The following is a 19,393-nucleotide window of genomic DNA, read 5'->3' as shown; positions in this document are numbered from 1 at the left end:
AAACCATTCTCATGTGCTCCAGTAATAGTGATGCATTCAGTCCTGTGTAAACAAGTCTCATCCTTGTTATGACTTGTTCCCTCCTGTTTCTACCACTAATGTTTAGTTTATTATTAACATTATTTTAATATTAAATAAATTCCTCCCCTTATTATCTGAATTCCATATTTCTTGCCAATCCTTTTTCCTATTTTCCATAATTATAGTTTTGACTTCACCTTTACTTAAAGCAACATTAACATCTTCCTTTTTTTAAAGCATCTTTTGCCAATTCATCAGCAGTTTCATTTCCCAATATGCCCACATGTGCTGGTACCCAGCAGAAACCGACTAATGCACCTTTTCTTTGTATACGCCATAACATTTAACTAATAACAATTAATTTATTACTTAATCCATGAATCATATAGAATGTTAATTAGTTGCTAATGTAGAACCGGGTCAAAGTTCAAGTTACATCTTTTGTCTTGATTTGTAGTTATCACAATGCCAAATATGTAATTCCAGATTTAACTGGATTATTATAAATAGTGGGTACTGTCAGTGGTGTAGTGAAATGCTCTTAATTGATGCCCCTTTTTTTTTTTTTTTTTTTTAAAGTGACCCAGCAAACTTTTATTGACTCTTATTTTCAGTAAAGAAACTCTTTCAGTCTGAGAGTGAGTTTTTTTTCTCTAGTTTTGCCACAATTATGTTTCCGCTGCTCATTCTCCTCATTCTCTTCCATCAGGTCTGAAATGAAAGTAAAAAGTCACAATATATAAACAAATAATAAAAATGAGAGAAATGTGAAGTAAAAGTAGACAATGACTATGATCTATTTTATGCATTTTTATGAAACGAGGTACAGTCATCTATATTGAATCTACATTTTTCACTCAACACGGTTAAGACACAATTTCATCTTTTTTTTTCAAAAAACAAAGTGTTTCTTAAATGGCCACACCCAGGAAGTGACATCATCTGAACTCTTTCCAGTAGGAATGTAATGATATGAACATTTTGGCCGATACCCATATTTCTTTATATATGGAAGCCGATAACTTATATATTTGCAGATAAATCTAAATCCAAATCAAAATGCTAATGTAATTTTTTTTAAAGCTTCATTACAAAAACAAAGGCTTACCATTAATTCCAAACACTTCAACATAAATCAAACATATCCAGTACAGTAGCCTAGTATCTATTGCCTTACAAAGAAATAGATGTGCTTTCCTTGTAACGATGCATGACATTAAACACAAACATGTTTGCAGATATATCATTCATCCCTGCTTTCTAGAGTATGATGTGAAAATAATCTCAATCCATGTTCACTGCATTCTTCAAACGCTGTTACCAAAGTAATAAGAAAAATAACTTTACGCTATAAAATACAAGTTTATCTAAAAGTATAACTTTTTATGCTAAATCTGTTTAGCATAAAATTGTTTTATTTTGTACCCTGCACATATAAAGTCTCCCCTATATTATTTATTGGTTTAACTGTTTTTTCACAACTTCACAAAGTTTTTTTCTACCATAACCACTGAATCTGATGAACTGCTTAAAGCTTTACCTACATTCTTAATGTTCTTCAGACCCATTAATGAAGGATCACAAATAATCAACAAGAATCGCGATAGCCTATTTCAAGATTTAGTTAACACGTATTTCTTCGAATAAAAAAATTAAATACAAGTGGTCTAATCCGATTCAATGATCTATGCTAAGCTAAGCTAAAAGTGCTCCCGCCAGACCCGGAGATCGGCTGAATGGATTCAAAAACGGTAAAACTCAACTGTTTAACTCTAGGCGAGTTGTAAAATGAGCCTATTTTCAAAAAAAGTGGAGTGTTCCTTTAAGTATATGTTGTTTGAAGTATTGTACTTTGCTCCATTTTAAAACACATTAATTACAAACAAAACACACCTACAGTGCCGTGAAGTATAGTAGATCAGACTAGTGCTCGTGTGCATTTACAGTGCGTTCTTTCACTGCGTGATTCAGTCTGTTAAAATGTATTTAGATTCTAGAATAATCACTAAATTGAAGATATGGGGGCAGAAAATGTATATATTTATATAATTTCATATAGTAAAACAATATCAGATGAAGAGTGCCGGCATGATCAGCATGATTACATATAGATTTTTTTTACAACAGTTGAATAAACAAGAAGTTAATTAAGAGACACCATATTGCCTGTTTTTGCTATTTCGACAACAAAAATAAATCCAAACACAGCCACCTGTCAGTCCTCTGTCATGTGCGTCATGTGTTCCCGCCTCTTGTGTCCATATTTGGTCTTGTTCCTGTCCTTGTTAAGTGTGATTAGTTAAGTCTTGTCCAGCCGTGTTTCGTCTAATTATCAGTTACTGTCATGTGTATTTAGTTCCTGCCTGTTTAGTTAGTTTTCGTCTGGTCTACTCATTATTCCCTGGTGTTCCTGTCCGTGTCTGCCTTGCCTTGTCTTGCCCTGTCCTGATGTCCTCATTAAAGACTATTATTTTGAAGTTACTCCTCGTCTTCGTGTTCCTCGTTCCTCCCTGCTGTGTGCACCGTGACACCACCACAGCACAGTTTTGCGTCTCTGAGCAACATGACAGTGTTTCATTTCTGAATGAATCAACCGTTCATGATTTGGTTCAATTGCAATGACTCACTTATTAACAGTGACTTGCTGACACCTACTGTTTTAATTTCACATTTAAAGTATCTTGATTTTTTTTTTTTTTATAATTTCAAACGAGTATTCAACATTTTATGTCTTCTATATCAAAACATTATTTCTGCATTTGTAACTGCAGGTTAAATGCATTCATCTCCTGCATTAAACAGTGTGTAAATACATCTAAATGCCACTTCAGATGCAGCTTCTGTTTCCTCTGCATTGCATAGATGAATTTAGTTGATAATGATTTAATTTGCCTGGTAACAGCCCAAATGTTTTATTATTCTAAATGACAGATTCCTTTTTATAGGCCTCCAGGGATTTACATTTACACTTACATTTAGTCATTTTGCAGACGCTTTTATCCAAAGCGACTTACAATTTGGGGAACACATGAAGCGATTCATCTTGAAGAGGCAATTCGACAAAGGAAGTGCTTGTAACACCAAGTCTCAGGCATTGTTTAAATAAGTACAAGCTAGCAAGGGAAGGAATAAGTAAGGAGAAAGATTTTTTTTTTTTTTTTTATGTGTAGGTTGAAGTCAAGTAGTGTCGAAAGAGATGAGTTTTCAGCTGTTGCTTGAAGATTGACAGGGATCCAGTACTCCGAATATGGGTGGGAAGATCATTCCACCAGCCAGGAATGGTGAACGAGAATGTTCTGGAGAGTGATTTTGAGCCTCTTTGTGATGGTACCACGAGGCGTCGCTCACTAGCAGATCTCAGACTTCTGGAGGGGATGTAGATTCTTAATAGTGAGTGCATGTAGGTGCTGAGCCTGTGGTTGTTCTATGAGCAAGCATCAGTGTCTTGAACTTGATGCGAGCTGCGATTGGTAGCCAATGCAATGAGATAAAGAGAGGTGTAACATGGGCTCTTTTGGGTTCCTTGAAGACCAGTCGTGCCGCCGCATTCTGAATCATTTGTAGAGGTTTGACTGTGTTTGATGGAAGTCCAGCCAGAAGAGCATTGCAGTAGTCCAGCCTAGAAATGACAAGGGCCTGGACAAGAAGTTGTGCAGCATGCTCCGTCAGAAAGGGCCTGATCTTTCTGATGTTGTGTAGTGCAAACCTGCAAGATCGAGCAGTCTTTGCAATGTGGTCTTTGAAGGTCAGCTGGTCATCAAAGATTACACCAAGATTTCTGACCGAAGTTGATGGGGTAATTGTTGATGAACCTAACTGGATCGTGATGTCATGCTGTAGAGTTGGAGCGGCAGGAAAGACAAGAAGCTCAGTCTTTGCCAGGTTGAGCTGGAGGTGATGTTCTTTCATCCATGCCGAGATGTCTGCCAGGCAACCTGAGATCCTTGCAGCTACCGTTGGATCATCTGGTTGAAAAGAGAGATAGAGCTGTGTGTCATCAGCATAGCAGTGGTAGGAGAATCCATGTGCCTGTATGATGGGACCCAGTGATGTAGTGTATGTGGAGAAGAGGAGGGGTCCAAGAACCGATCCCTGAGGAACCCCAGTGACCAGTGTATGTGCTTTGGATATCTCCCCTCCCCAGGCCACCCTGAAAGACCTACCAGTGAGATAGGATTCAAACCAGCGAAGTGGAATTCCAGCGATGCCCAGTGATGAGAGAGTGGAGAGGAGTATCTGATGATTGACAGTGTCAAACGCGGCAGATAGATCCAGCAGAATGAGGACTGATGATTTGGAATGGGCTTTTGCAATTCGCAGGGCTTCAGTGACCGAGAGAAGTGCAGTCTCAGTTGAATGGCCACTCCTGAATGGCTTGTTTAATGAGATGTCAAACTCAGTTCCTGGAGGGCTGCAGCTCTGCAGAGTTTAGTTCCAGCGCTGCTCCAACACACATACCATGTAGTTTTCAAATAAGCCTAAATGATTAGATTAGCTGGATCAGATGTGTTTAATTAGGGTTATATCTAAACTGTGCAGGGCTGTGGCCCTCCAGAAACTAAGTTTGACACCCTTGGCCTATCCCAGTTTTGCCTTCCTCCCGGCTTTTAAACAAGCTACTTTTTACTTTTACTTGAGTAGATTTTTAGACTGGTACTTTTACTTGTAAAATTTCATTAATGTTATGGTACTTTTACTTGAGTAGAATATTTTCGTACTCTTTCCACCTCTGAACAGCAATAAAATGAGCTTAATGTGGCAATTTGCGGAACTGAGGTCATCAGCATAATGAATGAGGTGAAAACAGGATCTATTGACATGAAATAAAGAGGATTTTCAGCAGCTGATAATATTGATGAGCTTCAGACTATAAACACTCATTAAACAAGCCATTCAGGATCAGCAGCAGTGAGGAGATGCAGAACAAGAATCTGGTGGAGTTTGCAGAAAACAATTTGATTTTATATTTTTATGAATTTTTAAAATGTCCATACAACAATGTAAATTGCATTTGTCATGACTTTGGTATGCAATTATTAAAAAATCATACAGTAAAACAACATGAAAATCATCACAGTGGTACTTGAGGAGATGCAGAACAAGAATCTGGTGGAGTTTGCAGAAAACAATTTGATTTTATATTTTTATGAATTTTTAAAATATGTCCATACAACAATGTAAATTGCATTTGTCATGACTTTGGTATGCAATTATTAAAAAATCATACAGTAAAACAACATGAAAATCATCACAGTGGTACTTGAGGAGATGCAGAACAAGAATCTGGTGGAGTTTGCAGAAAACAATTTGATTTTATATTTTTATGAATTTTTAAAATATGTCCATACAACAATGTAAATTGCATTTGTCATGACTTTGGTATGCAATTATTAAAAAATCATACAGTAAAACAACATGAAAATCATCACAGTGGTACTTGAGGAGATGCAGAACAAGAATCTGGTGGAGTTTGCAGAAAACAATTTGATTTTATATTTTTATGAATTTTTAAAATATGTCCATACAACAATGTAAATTGCATTTGTCATGACTTTGGTATGCAATTATTAAAAAATGATACAGTAAAACAACATGAAAAGCATCACAGTGGTACTTGAGAAGATGCAGAACAATAATCTGGTGGAGTTTGCAGAAAACAATTTGATTTTATACTTTTATGAATTTTTAAAATATGTCCATACAGCAATGTAAATTGCATTTGTCATGACTTTGGTATGCAATTATTTAAAAAAATGATACAGTAAAGCAACATGAAAATCATCACAGTGGTACTTGAGGAGATTCAGAACAATAATCTGGTGGAGTTTGCAGAAAACAATTTGATTTTATATTTTTATGATTTTTTAAAATATGTCTATATAGCAATGTAAATAGAATTTGCCATGACTTTACCATTAAATAAGCCATTAAATAAGAAGTGCCTGTATAATGTGTTTTTAATCAGCTTATTATTATCCAGACTGGGCTTCAGTTTGATACTTGATCTAAACACTCTTTTAAAAAAAAAAAAAAAAAAAAAGATTTGCAAATCTTTGGAAGTTTAACGGCTATCACTACCACGCAACGCCATGTAGACGCGCAACAAAATTTTCGGCGTAGATGGCGTGACTGCAGTTGTCTCCGCATGCTGCTGCACTCAACATAGCTGTGTCCGAAATCGCTCACTCGTTCACTCATTCACTAATCCCTATATAGTGTAAGGCAGTTGAGTGCACTATATTACAAAGGAGTGAACTATATGAATTGAACGGATTCGGACGGTGACGTGTACACTGCGCGTGAGACTTGGCTGTTGCAAAAACATCTTAGATGTACTTTTATATTTCATGTACCTCATTTTAGAAAATAATATTAATAGCAATAACACTTAAAATGACTTGTAATCAGCTTTGTGGTTTCATTGATGGTATATTATTCATTTGTTCTGTAATATGGTCATAATCATTAAATACTATTAAAATATTGTCAACAAAAATAAACTCACATTAGCACATATTAATAATTGTATGTATTTATTGTTTGTATTATCTTGAAACTCTCCCGAGCAGCATTTTTGCACTCAAATAAGATGACCGTAGAACGCCCTCAGGCGACCGTTAATTTGACATCAGAATGAATACACCACCAACGAACATTTTTAAAAATCCACCAAATTCATCATTTTTGCAAATTAAACGGCATCTCTCATTCAAACTCGCTCGCTCCCGCTAGCTCTAACAGCTCGTCGGTTCTCCGCATTGGATTGTGGGAAATAGTGCTTCAGCGAGTGTACATCGGTTGTACACTCGAAATCAGAATGCATTGTGGGTAAAAAGTAGTGAACGAATGTAGGGAATGAAGTCATTCACTCAGAATTCGGACAGCACTACAAAATGGCTGACACCCGATATAGTGCACTATATAGTGGATAAGGAGTGGTTTCGGACACAGCTCTAGTCTCTGCTAGGGCGGGGGAGATCACGCGGTCACGGTTTCTGAACGCTGATTGGCTGAGGTGAAGCGGTCTGTGTATGCATGCCACTCAACATGCAGGAGGAAGGGATTTAAAAGAGAGATATTACAATAGTAGAAACTTATAGCCTTTTTTACAACGGATAAATAGATTCACTTAATTGGCTGTGGTGTGGTGACTCCCTTATTTTGTTGCAATTCAGAAAAGAGAACATAACAGTGACACTGATCTTTCGTTTTCTGTCAGGAGTATTAATGACATAATCTGTCACTTAATCTTTGTTTGATAGTATAGGGACCAGAAAACTTGGCCTGTAACGGTGACGCAGGAAGAGGAAGAAAGACAAGCACCAAGTCACCTTCCTGAAAACTTCGATAAACACTCTTTTTATCAAAGCGAGTCTTCATTTTAGTCTGTGTGCAGCCCAACTCCGAAAGTGCCACTTCACGAGCTTGGTGTAGGCGTACACTAGTCTGTGGTTTTGTCTCAGACAGCAACTGTTCACAAAACAATTTTAAAGGGCCTCGCAGTGTGCCCGGACACTAGTTCGGCAGGGCTAAAACCTAAGGATTCCTGAAGAGTCTCTCGTACTGCAAACATGACCAAAGGAACACCCTAAACTAAAGTAAACCGTTTGAAATTTTAAATTAATAATTCACATTTTAAATGAATATCCAAATAACAAAACAAACTCTTCAGAGCTGGTTCAGTAATGAAATAGATGATTTTATGTGAGGTTGCTCTGTAGTAAAGTCATGAGAAACTCTACTGTCAGCTAAAACAAGTTTTTTTTTTTTTTCGTTCATTTCACAACTTATTAACTTGGCCACTTTGAGCTCCAGTCAACCACAGCTTCCCGTTTTATTCAGTGGCATCATTTTCTACAGAAATAAACTGACCATAACATGATCACGGACTAGAGAAGTTAAGTGTCTTAAAGCAGCGTTTGATCTGCTTATGAGATCCTGAGAGTGTTTGGCTCTGGCTCTCCTTCAGCTCGCAGTTATTCATTTCTAAATTATTTCTCTTATCAGACTGATTTCAGAGTTTCTCTAATTGGTTTCATGGAGCAGGAGCAGAACACCATTCTAACTGTGCATACAAAAGTGTTTTCTTATATTTTAATCTGATTAATTTTCATATGAATACAAACACATTGAATATCTGTGCCAGGAAAAGGAAATACTGCTGTAATTATGTCAAGTGTTTATTATAGAACAGAATAAAATAGAACAGAATTGCTTCTAGAGTGGATGTGAACATTAAATCTCTTAACTTTGAGATTTTAACTAACAAAGTTCAGATTTAAGTATTTAAGGGAAGGGGGATTCAGAAAGATATTAAAAATCAGTAGGCTAAAGAATCTTGTTCAGCTTGTCTGGATCTGATGTCATAAACCAGAACAACAACAGCAGAGACAGCAGCCACGCCCACCAGAGCAGAGACGACCAGTCGGATCACAGCTTCAGTAGAATCACAACCACGGACAGAGTCTGAGGAATAAACACATCAAACATGAGTTCAGCTCAGTCAATAAACATAAAATATCAGTTACAGCTGTTTTATTTGTCATGGGATTAAAGTAGTTTGAATTAAGCAAAAGGGTGAAAAATTATTATGAAGACTAACAGCACAAATGACACCGTAATTGTGACTCACTATAAACAGTAACATTGAATCTGAATGTGGTCTTTCTCCTGATGATGATTATTTGATAAAGTCCAGAGTCTGTGGTTCTGGTGTTTGTGATGGTTAGAGATCCAGTCTGATGATCCAGCTTCAGTCTGTCTCTGAATCTCCCATCAAGAACATCATATGTGGAGAATCTTCCAGTGTCTTTATTGATTTCAGCTATACGAGTCTCTGGACGTCCAAATGTCCATGTAATCAGATTCTCTGTCTGTAGTTCAGTGTGAGTCTGTAGAGAGACTGAATCTCCCTCCATCACTGACACTGACTTCACTGCATCTGAATCAGCAAACACACCTGAAGAACAAAGTAAAAAAAAATAATGAACATAAGTCTTAAACTGTGACAAACCTTTTTTCTAAGTAAATAGTCATATGTTCAAATATTACAGTACATACAAACAGGATCAAATGAAAATTCTTATGGTTTTAGAACCGTCATTTGCTGATACAGAACCTGAAGCTGGTTTGAGCTCCATACAACAAAAACGAAAAAAAAAAAAAAAAAAAATATTGGAAGGTCAGCATAAAGTGTCCGTGACAAATTTCGTCAACAATAGTATGTGCGTACTGTACATGCACTATCCAATTTTGTATGCACCATCCAATATGTTGTACTAACACATGCACACCGCATTTGTTTTGCACTAATCAGATTTGTCACAAGGTGGAAAAGTAGTTTTACTGTAGAAAACTATACTAAAGAGACAGAACCACAACAATATTGAAATAAATGTTAAGTTATCAAAATTTAGAAGGGGAAAGCATTGTATGGAATAAAATAATTCAAAAATGGCAGCAAAAACGGGATAATTCAACAAAAGCAAGGCATTCATATTCAGTACAAGGAAGAATAGATGTTTAGGAAAGAACAAGTAATATTATGGGACATAGCAACCTTAATAGTACTGTTATGTTCAACAAAAACGCATACAAACAGAGCTTCGGGTGAATGCTAGTTTACTCAAGGAACTTAAGCGGCAACAGACTCAGAATACGGTACAACTGTGAAGCATGCGCATCAGCATGACTTCACAACAGTATTACTACAACATAACAACGAAGAACTGGTTAGCAACCTCAACATTTCCCCCCCTCCCACCAAGCTTAAGCTTAAGGGACAGAGGAATGACTGCTCGGTGCCCCCGTGCAATGCATGACTCACCCCAACATGTCAGTTCTGCCCTGACTCGGGAGAAAGGTGTCAGGTCAGCGCTCACCCGAGCTGGCCAGCCATTCTGAATGTACGTTTCTGGGAGTCCACATTGAGGCGCGTGAATACCTCTGAGCTGCTGAAAAAGGCTCAGCGGAGACTGCACTTCCTGAGGGTGCTCAGGAAGAACAACATCACCCAGAGACTGTTGGTGTCCTTTTATTGGAGCTCCATTGAGAGCATCCTAACGCACTGTATATATGTATGGTACAATAGCTGCACAGTAGCACAGAGGAAAACATTTCAGAGGGTTAATAAAACTGCTCAAGATCGTTGGATGCCCTCTCCCCACTCTGGAAGAATTACACAGTTCCCGTTGCCTTAAAAAAGCCCAAAACATTATAAAAGGACACGTCACACCCTGAACATTCATTCTTTGAATTGCTGCCGTCAGGTAGACGATGCAGAGTAATTAAAACAAGGACTAACATATTTAAGAACAGTTTTTATCCTACAGCAGTTACCACACAATGCTGCTAAAACATCATTTGATGAGCAATAAGAGATCGGGGCAATAACGATAGAATGTATGCTGTGTGTGTGTTTTGTTATATTATAATTTTTTTACTGTTTTAGCTGTTTTTATATGTTGTTGATCATGAGCGATGCACTGATTGGATGGCACTTTAATTTTGTTGTACATGTTACAATGACAATAAAGATTTGAAACTTGAAATTAAGTTCACTGCGGCACTCATACACTAACTGCACAAGGTCACTCTCTATATCTGACTCTGGCTGCTTGGCTGTGCTAGTTGGCTCCGAAGCTGAATGTGACAGGACATCTGCAACCACATTACCTTTTCCAGGAGTGAACAGCAGCCGATTCAACCTATCAGCCCATCAGTGAAGCCTGAGGGGCTTGTGTCCCGTTCCATCAGAGGACATGAGGGTAGTGAGAGCCTGGTGGTCTGTTCTGAGAGTAAAGGATCGTCCATATAAGTACATGTGCCAGCGCTCACATGCCCAAATGCATGCCAACAACTCTCTCTCCCACTGAGTATTTCTGTTCAGCAGTACTCAGAACCTGTGAAGCAAAAGCAATAGGCCTTTCAATGCCATCATACAGCTGTGACAAGACTGCTCTGACTGCTACTGCATCACATGTCACCAGGGTGGGGCTGGAGAGATCAAAATGAGCTAGAGTTGGTGGTGATGTGAGAAGGTGTTTGAGTTGTCGAATAGCTTGCTCACAATCCATTGTGCATGGCCAGGGGGTGTTATGCTTGAGGAGCTGTCGTAGAGGGGCAGTGATTTCAGAAGACTGAGGTAAGAACCTGAGCTTTGCCAAGGAAGGATGCAAGATGTCCAGCTGAGGTTGGCACTGGAAGGTTGAGAATGGCCTCTACGTTGGACTGCAATGGTGTGATACCTGAGCTCGACACTTGAATACCCACAAAGTCTTTTGCTGGGACAGCAAACACACATTTTTCTGTGTTCAATGTCAAATTGTGTCTAGACAGAGCTGTGAACACCCATCTGAGGCCATGTCCTCTCCATGTACTACAATATCATCTAATACCATACCCGGGAGCCCTGCTAGGACAGTAGCCATGATTTTCTGAAAGCAGGTGCTGAACTTAGGCCAAAAGGAATCCTCTTAAAACGGAACAGCCCCATGTGAGGCACGAATGCAGTCATGCTTCTGACTTCGTACAGGGGTATCTGCATATAACCTTGCTTAAGATCCAGCTTTGTGGACACCGAGGAGCCATAGAAGAGTGTTGCAAGTTCCTCAATTTTCGGCAATGGGTATTTGTCTGGCACCACAGCCTTGTTAGGCCCCCAAAAGTCAACGCAGAGACATATGCCCCCAGAATGTTTTTGCACAGATCACAAGATTTGAGACCCAAGGGAAAGAATCAATGGGCTCAATGAGGTCTGCAGCTAGCATGCCCTGTAGTTCAGTGGTGACCTGGTCACGCATGGCGAGAGGCACTCGTCGCAGAGGCTGGATTACAGGCGGTACATCTGGGTTAAGCAGGGGTTTGTGGGAAAAAGCAGAGAGGCAGCCTAAACCACTGAATAGAGCGGGAAACCGTGTCTGTCATGGAGAGTCCACCTGAAGGATGGTTGCACCGCTGTTGTCATGCAGAGGAAGGTCAAGGCTAAGGAACTGGTCAAGACCCAGGATATTAGCGCCATGCTGAGTTATGTAGAATGGAAACTCTGGTTTTTGCCCATATTGTACTGGCAGTTTAACTACTCCAGTCACTGTAATGCTGGCTTGGCCATAACCACAGAGCACCAGAGGTGATGGTTTTAACTCAACATCAGAGAAAAATTGATTGTAGGTGGCCATATTAAGCAATGACACTTTAGCTTCTGTGTCAAGAAGCAGTGGAATGCAACAGTCTTTCAGCTGCACACCACATGTAGAGAAAGTGATTGAGTGAGGACCAACTGTATGAATTACTGCTGGTGAAGCCTGCGAACTGGACTTTGATCTGCACCACCTTACAAAGTGTTTGCTGGATGATTGCACCTGCAGGCTGGAACTCCTCATCCAAGACTGCATTTCCAATAAGTTGGTCTCGGAGAGCACCGAATTTGCATGGCTCAGCAAGGCTTTTTAAAGCAGCGACAAACTGACAGGCTGACTCACCTGATCATTGGCATCAGAGTATGTATTTGCAGCGCTGAGCGTCTGGAAGATTCGTAATCCCTCAGCACCGAGACAATGTAGGAGAAGTGCGCGTTTTCTCCCGTCCGGGACATCATACAAGCCCGTGGCACCACAAAAACAAGGGGAGTCTGCTTTTAGCTATTATGCTAGTTGGAACCAGCTTCCAGAAGAGATCAGATGTGCAAAAACATTAGCCACATTTAAATCCAGACTCAAAACTCATCCGTTTAGCTGTGCATCTGTTGAATGAGCACTGTACTACGTCCGAACTGATTGCACTATGAATAATCATTTTCTATTCTTAAATGTTTTAAATTGTTTTTAAATCAATTTGTTTTTATTGTTGTGATTATTATTTTTATTTCCTTATTTTTAATGACCATTTCCCTTCCTTTTATGTAAAGCACTTTGAATTACCAATGTGTATGAAATGTGCTATATAAATAAACTTGCCTTGCCTTACAAGGTACGTCTGAAACGACACATACCAGCACACCCACGGCATGACAGGTTCACCAGCGTGGGGAGGAATGGCTCAGGGGGAGGTAGAGATAAAGCCATCCTCGTCGCCAAATGTTATGTTCAACAAAAACGCATTCAAACGGAGCTTCGGGTGAATGCTAGTTTACTCAAGGAACTTGACACGGAATATGGTACGACTGTGAAGCATGCGCATCAGCATGACTTCACAACAGTATTACTACAACAGATAATAACAATGACGAACTGGTTAGCAACCACAACAACTACTCTTCATATTATGGGGAAACATCCAATAGGTTTGTACACCCAGTGTCAGGAACAAGAAACTGTTCTTATTTCATGTGTGCATGTTTCATATAGGATGAACAGAGAACAGTATTAAAAGTATTTTAGAAATGTGCAGAGAGAGGGCAAGGCAGTAAATATCCATTTACGTTTCTAAAAGAAACCAGACTGGACAGGAGACTGTAATAAGGCAGCAGCTAATTGCAAATAGTGGTAGATTCAATATATACTATGTTAAAATAGCAGGAGTTTCTGCCATTTGTACTACTGCAAATATCAATCTTTACTTTATTTGTCCCTCATGAGGGAAATTTGTTTTGAACAATACAGGCAAAAACTGCATAAATTACCAACATCAATAATAACGACCACACGGTCGTGTCCCTTGAATTGGAGTTTAACAGCCTTGTAGACAGAGGAACAAAAGAGTTTTTATAACTAGAGGTCGACCGATAGTGGATTTTACCGATACCGATATCTAGGTTGTACCACACTGGCCAATACCGATTAATCAACCGATAGTTTTCAAAATAGATACTGAAAGAGAGCTAGTGCTTTACCATTTAAAAAAAACAAAAACAAAAAAAAACAGCAACAGTACTGAACCATACTTTGTAAATGAATAAAAAAATATTAATATTATTTACTATATTGATCATTAAAGTCATTTCATATTTGCTAATGTTAAAAGAAGAAACTTTAAAATATAAAAATGTAGCCTATTAGTAGCTAATAGTGAATGTTGAAATGAACAAACTCTAACAAGGAACAGTACTTCTAGTTTTCATTAATGCTACGAATGGACTCTTATTGTTAAGTATTACCATTTAATTTCAACAGCCATGCTCTACACAAGGCCATAGCATTAAAATTACATACATCTGGATATTGTATGTGTACTCAAACACTTTATTTGCTTTTATTTTAAAACTTCATAATTATCTAATCAAAAAAAAAGAAAAAAGTTAGTCACACACCGGGCAAAAGCGCAGCGCTGCGTCTAGGAGAACTCAGAGATATCACACACGCTAGACGCTTTGCGTTCAAATGAAGTAGCGGTCTAAAACGATTTAAATCACCAAACGGACATAAGTTTGCTTCAAGAATGAACAATGTGGCATAAATGAGTTTGAAGTTCGGTGTTTAAAAAAAAAACAGAGCAAGAGGAAAGAGAACACGCGATCTGTATTAGAGCTCTCTATGTGAAGCATACAGACTTTAGAGCCACAGAAAGACAAACGTTTTGCTGAAAAATGCACAATACATAATTTATAGCCTAGGGTGAAGTCATTATGTACATTCACAACAATTTGGGACAAATATAATGTAATTTAATAGAAAACTATGTGAATGGCGCTCTGTTCTGCGGCAGGCTTTTTCTGTCAGCTGTATTTAAATGCGCGTCTGGAGTTTCCCGCTCTGTGCAGCGCGCAGTGTCACGTGTCAAAATAAACACGTGCTGTCAGTGATTTCCGCCTCTAGAGGCCGCTCTCGTACTGTATAATGCCAGCAGACCCTTCTCAGCCACTCCAGCAACGGTTGCAAACCAGAAAACTATCGGCATGGATTTTTGCCGATAACCGATAGTTGTGGCAATCAACTATCGGTGCCGATTAATCGGCAAAACCGATGAATCGGTCGACCTCCATTTATAATGGTTATATCTAGACATTGGAGTACGAAAACGTCGACTAGATGGAAGTAATTGAAATTCTTGAAGCATGTGAGAAGGGTCCCCGAGTCATTTTCATTGCCTGTTTAAGAATAACCTTAATCAAAAAATAGACTGAAAGTTGGGGTAAACCCCCAGGCCAACTACTTGCATAGCAGTACACACCAAACTGTTCAACAGATGTAAGAGTAACTTTCAGATTACCGAACCAGGCTGCTATACCATATAGTAAGATAGGATTCAATACAGGCATGATAGAACAACTTGATCCTTTGAGCCACCCCAAATAATCTGAGCCTCCTTAAAAAGTACATCTTTTGTTGGCGTGTGAAGATGACACTCATCCAAATGATGAAGTAGTATTACCGTAAACAATGTGTTTTGCGACACCACGAAATAAACGATAGAACATAATATGAAACTATAGACTTTATTTCGTCCATCCGATATATATCGTCATATCGCACAGCCCTAGCTCAGATCGAGAAAAAGCAACCTGGCATAAGCCTTTGGATCCTCCAGATGTTTTAAAACATGATGCACCACAGTAAGGATCGCATCATCAGTGCCCCTGTTGATTTGATAAGTGAACTGATAAGGATCAAGATGGTTCTTAACCTCTTCCTTAAGCCTCCACACCATAATCCTCTCCAAACACTTAATCAATACAAGTTAAGGCAACTGGGCGATAACCGTTGTACTCCTGAGTAGAGGTCTGCAAGCCCGTCGGATCCCGTCGGGGCCCGACACGCCGAGTCCATTCGGGCCGGGCTCGGGACATTTGTTTTTTTTACAGGTCGGGCTCGGGTCGGGCCGGGCTCGGGCTCATTTAGCTTCTCTCCTTTTATTGTGCCCATATACGCGCAGAGCACACATGGCTAATTAAATACTGATTATTTTATAAATATTATACATCGCCTAAGCAATAGGCAACGCATACGCACACATTAGCATACAGGTGACCATGCAGAGCATCAGGAAGTTGTTGGAGCGTGGAATTACAAAAAGTTCCCAATGCTTCGGGAAAAGCTGCATTTTTGATCAGCCATGCATTTGATGATGAGCTTTCCTGTAGCTCAAATAGTAGAGCATGGCGCTAGCAACGCCAAGATCATGGGTTCGATTCCCAGGGAAAGCAAGAGCTGATAAAATGTAAAAACTGTAACTTGAATGCAATGTAAGTCGCTTTGGATAAAAGCGTCTGCTAAATGCATAAATGTAAATGTAAATGATGATCCACGCCATCTCACTGGATGCGCCTTTAGAGAGAAATGCATCTTTAGGGATTTTATAATGAAAGAGTTTTTGTTTTCGATTCGAATTATTTCGTTTTAAAGTAGTAATTCAAAGCTTTCTATAGATACTATATTTATCAAGTCAGTGAGGCAAGTAGGCTATATGCTGTGTTTCGGTTTTTCAGAAACGCTCGCTCAAAACCGAAACTTTTTTTTTTTTTTTTAATGAAAGCACGTTTTGTTGATATTGTGAGTGCACGCAAATAAAAGTAGACCCTTTACGGTTCCGAACAACGTAGCCTTTTACTCTTACCTTTATGAGCAAAAAATTAATTTCAGCGTATTTTGAAATGTTTCCAATGCAAGTGATCATTCTTGCGCGTCCTGTAAAGCGCGCTTCAGCTTCCACTCTCCGCACAAACTACTGGATATGCATCAGTGCACATTTATCTAGCTCAAGCGTTTAAACTAACATCGTGGAGCTGTTTTATAATTATAGATTTAATTTTAGAGAAGTCGTGATGATTTGAGAAAGCTAAATTTATCAAACGTAGGCTATGATCAACTCGCTGTCTGCCGCTGGCCGCTTGGTCGTAACTTTAAAAAACAAAAACTTACATTTAACGAATAAAAAAAAAAAATGCTCCAAACGTTTTTCTAAATTAACTTAATAAAATAACTAAACGAATTACAATCACTTTGCCATTTCATACAAAACTGAACTATTTTAATAGCTGAAACGGTAGTAGATAAGCTGTTTTGGGAGAAGGGGGAAAAAAGACGGGCTCGGGTCGGACTCGGGCCGAGAATTCTGATGAGCTGTCGGACACGGGCCGGGCTAGGGCCTGAGCGTCTCGGGCCAGGGCCGGGCTAGGGCCTAAATTTTAGGCCCGTGCAGGGCTCTACTCCTGAGGACTAGGTCTCTTTGGAACTGGTATAATGATTTTTTTCCAAATAGCTGGTATACTATTTAAATCAATAGACCTCTGAAAAATATCCACCCATGCTGGGGCTAGTTCCTCTGCAAAAGTTTATAAAATAGAAGCAGAAAGTCCATCTAGCCTGGTTGCCTTTTTAATGTCAAGACCTTTAAAAACCTTAAAGTCATTTGAGGTTTTGAAACGGAATCTTCAATCCGAATAGCCCCCAATACGTCGCTACAATCATAAGAATCCACATTGAACCTACAGTAAAAATTTAACTCATTTACCATTTTTTTGCTCACTGACAGCATGCATGCTTATCTTTTTAGGAGTCATTAGTTATACACCTTACCTTAGACCACAACTTTTTTGAACTTTTACTCAGATTGCTATCAATTAAAATCTCTATAATTCTTAGGAGTTTCTCTTAATTTATAATTCAGATTTTTCTGAGCCGGTTTCAAAATTTCTGGATCCCGTTGTTTAAAAGCCAAGTGTTTCTCATTAATACACTCCTTAACCTCCTTGGTGATGTAAGGCTTGTTATTTGAATAAGGTTTAATCCATTTAACTGGTATTACAGGGTCTATACAAAACTTAACATATGCAGTCCTAATTTCATTATGCCTGTCAATATCTGAATCATACAGCACCTCCCAGTCTGTACACAAAAAACAGCCCTTTAAAATCTCAGTTCTCTCCAAAGACCAAAGTCTCTCCACCTTATTTACAGGCTTACACGACTTCAGCAAGGTGCGATACACAGGAATAAGCTGCACTGTATCATGGTCCGAGTTTGCTAACGGTGGTTTAATTTTCAAAGTGTATGCATTTGATATATTCCCATAACACTTATCCAAAAGTTTAATCTTTCTTGTATTACAGTTAACATTGTTGGAAACCAGGCAGAAATCTTTCAAGGTGACATTGATTCATATCACCCAAAACAAACAGAGGAGCATTAGGCGTGCGTTGGAGCTGCTGTTGCACACACTCAGACACCTTTGTCGCTGCTCTAACTGCGTTTCCATCCGGTGGCACATAAACACCGATGACAATTTCCAAACTCACGTGGCAAGTAGAATGGTCACAAGCTGATAAACAGCAGTTCCACGCCTCGGTCACTGATAGTCTCTCTCACAGTAATACAACCGCACCATCGGTCATTGATGTAAAGGCAAACCCCACCTCCGCAGGAGTTTCCTGTCTTGACCAGGTCTCTGTCCCTAGTACATTTAATTCCTGTACTTAAGTACGTTTTTATCTGCCTTGCTGAGTATGCTTTTGTCTTCTGTAACAGCGATTGATGAGGATTGAGGCTCTGGAGTTTAATAATGTACACGGTAGCTCCCAGAGTATGAAGTAATATTAACGCTTCTTCCCCTCTATCAGCCCACAAGACAGGAGGAATGCCCCTACTCCAAGATAACAGAAGTTTGGGTTTATTTTGACAGTCTTTGGTAAGCACATAGAAAACAAGAATAGAGAATAAAGAAATGCAAATAAACACTTCACTTGAAAATTGACCGATGTAAAAAAAAAAAAAATGTTTTTACTTAACTCAAACTTGAGTCTCTTGGTTTACTGCTGTAATCCCCACAACAATCAGAATCAAGGAAACAGTTCCCTCAGAAAGTTCAGATGATGTTCAGTTAAACCAACAGTTTGTAGTAAATATTTTACATCATGTCACTGACTTTATATGACAATCAACATACCGGAGTAAAAGTCATGACCCAATATTAGTCTTTTACCTCGCCGTAGAACTGGGCTGGTGTTGGAGTGTCCATATATGGCAGGGTAATCAGTTCAACCAATGAAACCTGTTAATATTAAGTCTTTTCCTCTATATATAAAAAAAGAAAAGAAAAAAAAAAAAAAAAAGACCGATTCAGAGAAAATCAGCACAAATCACGGTCTATGCGAATGTTTCTGGAAGCAGGAAAATCTTTCAACACCTCAAAAAAAAAAAAAAAAAAAAAAAGGGATCGGAAACAGTTGTTCAAAAGCCAGCTCTGTTCCCAGTTCAGAAAGTCCATTAAAAAAAATATATATTTCAAACGTCTTGAGATGAACACTGTAGGACGTCCAAAAAGTTCAACTATGAAATAGAGAAAAGAGTTCAGATGATACCAAGTCCCAAAGCAATGGGAACAGGAAAACTCGTACTGTCAAGAAAGAGCATCAGGGAGTCTGCAATGCCGTTCGCATCCACTCAGTGGCAATAACGTGTCAAAAACGGCTTGTAAAGAATTTTCTCGAAACAATAGCAGC

General features: G+C 38.9%; 2 protein-coding genes across 8 annotated transcripts in view; both read right to left on the bottom strand.

Annotated features, from left to right (window-relative positions):
- LOC131531271 (zinc finger protein 239-like) overlaps positions 1-19,393 on the bottom strand; it is a 267,824-nt gene that overhangs the window by 60,696 nt on the left and 187,735 nt on the right. The window lies entirely within an intron of this gene.
- Positions 4,954-19,393, bottom strand: part of LOC131531269 (uncharacterized) — a 28,708-nt gene continuing 14,268 nt past the window's right edge. For all 6 annotated transcript variants that reach the window (XM_058761942.1, XM_058761943.1, XM_058761940.1 and 3 more), the window contains 2 exons: positions 8,654-8,980; positions 4,954-8,487 (listed from right to left, as the gene is read on the bottom strand). In XM_058761942.1, coding sequence (XP_058617925.1) covers positions 8,342-8,487; positions 8,654-8,980 — 473 coding nt within the window. In that variant the 3' untranslated portion in view covers positions 4,954-8,341. The remainder of the gene's footprint in view (positions 8,488-8,653; positions 8,981-19,393) is intronic.

Source organism: Onychostoma macrolepis, chromosome 22 (assembly GCF_012432095.1).
Source record: "Onychostoma macrolepis isolate SWU-2019 chromosome 22, ASM1243209v1, whole genome shotgun sequence".
NCBI lineage: Eukaryota > Metazoa > Chordata > Actinopteri > Cypriniformes > Cyprinidae > Onychostoma > Onychostoma macrolepis.
Note: the sequence above shows the minus strand (reverse complement) of the source record. Positions and strands in the feature narration are given on the sequence as shown.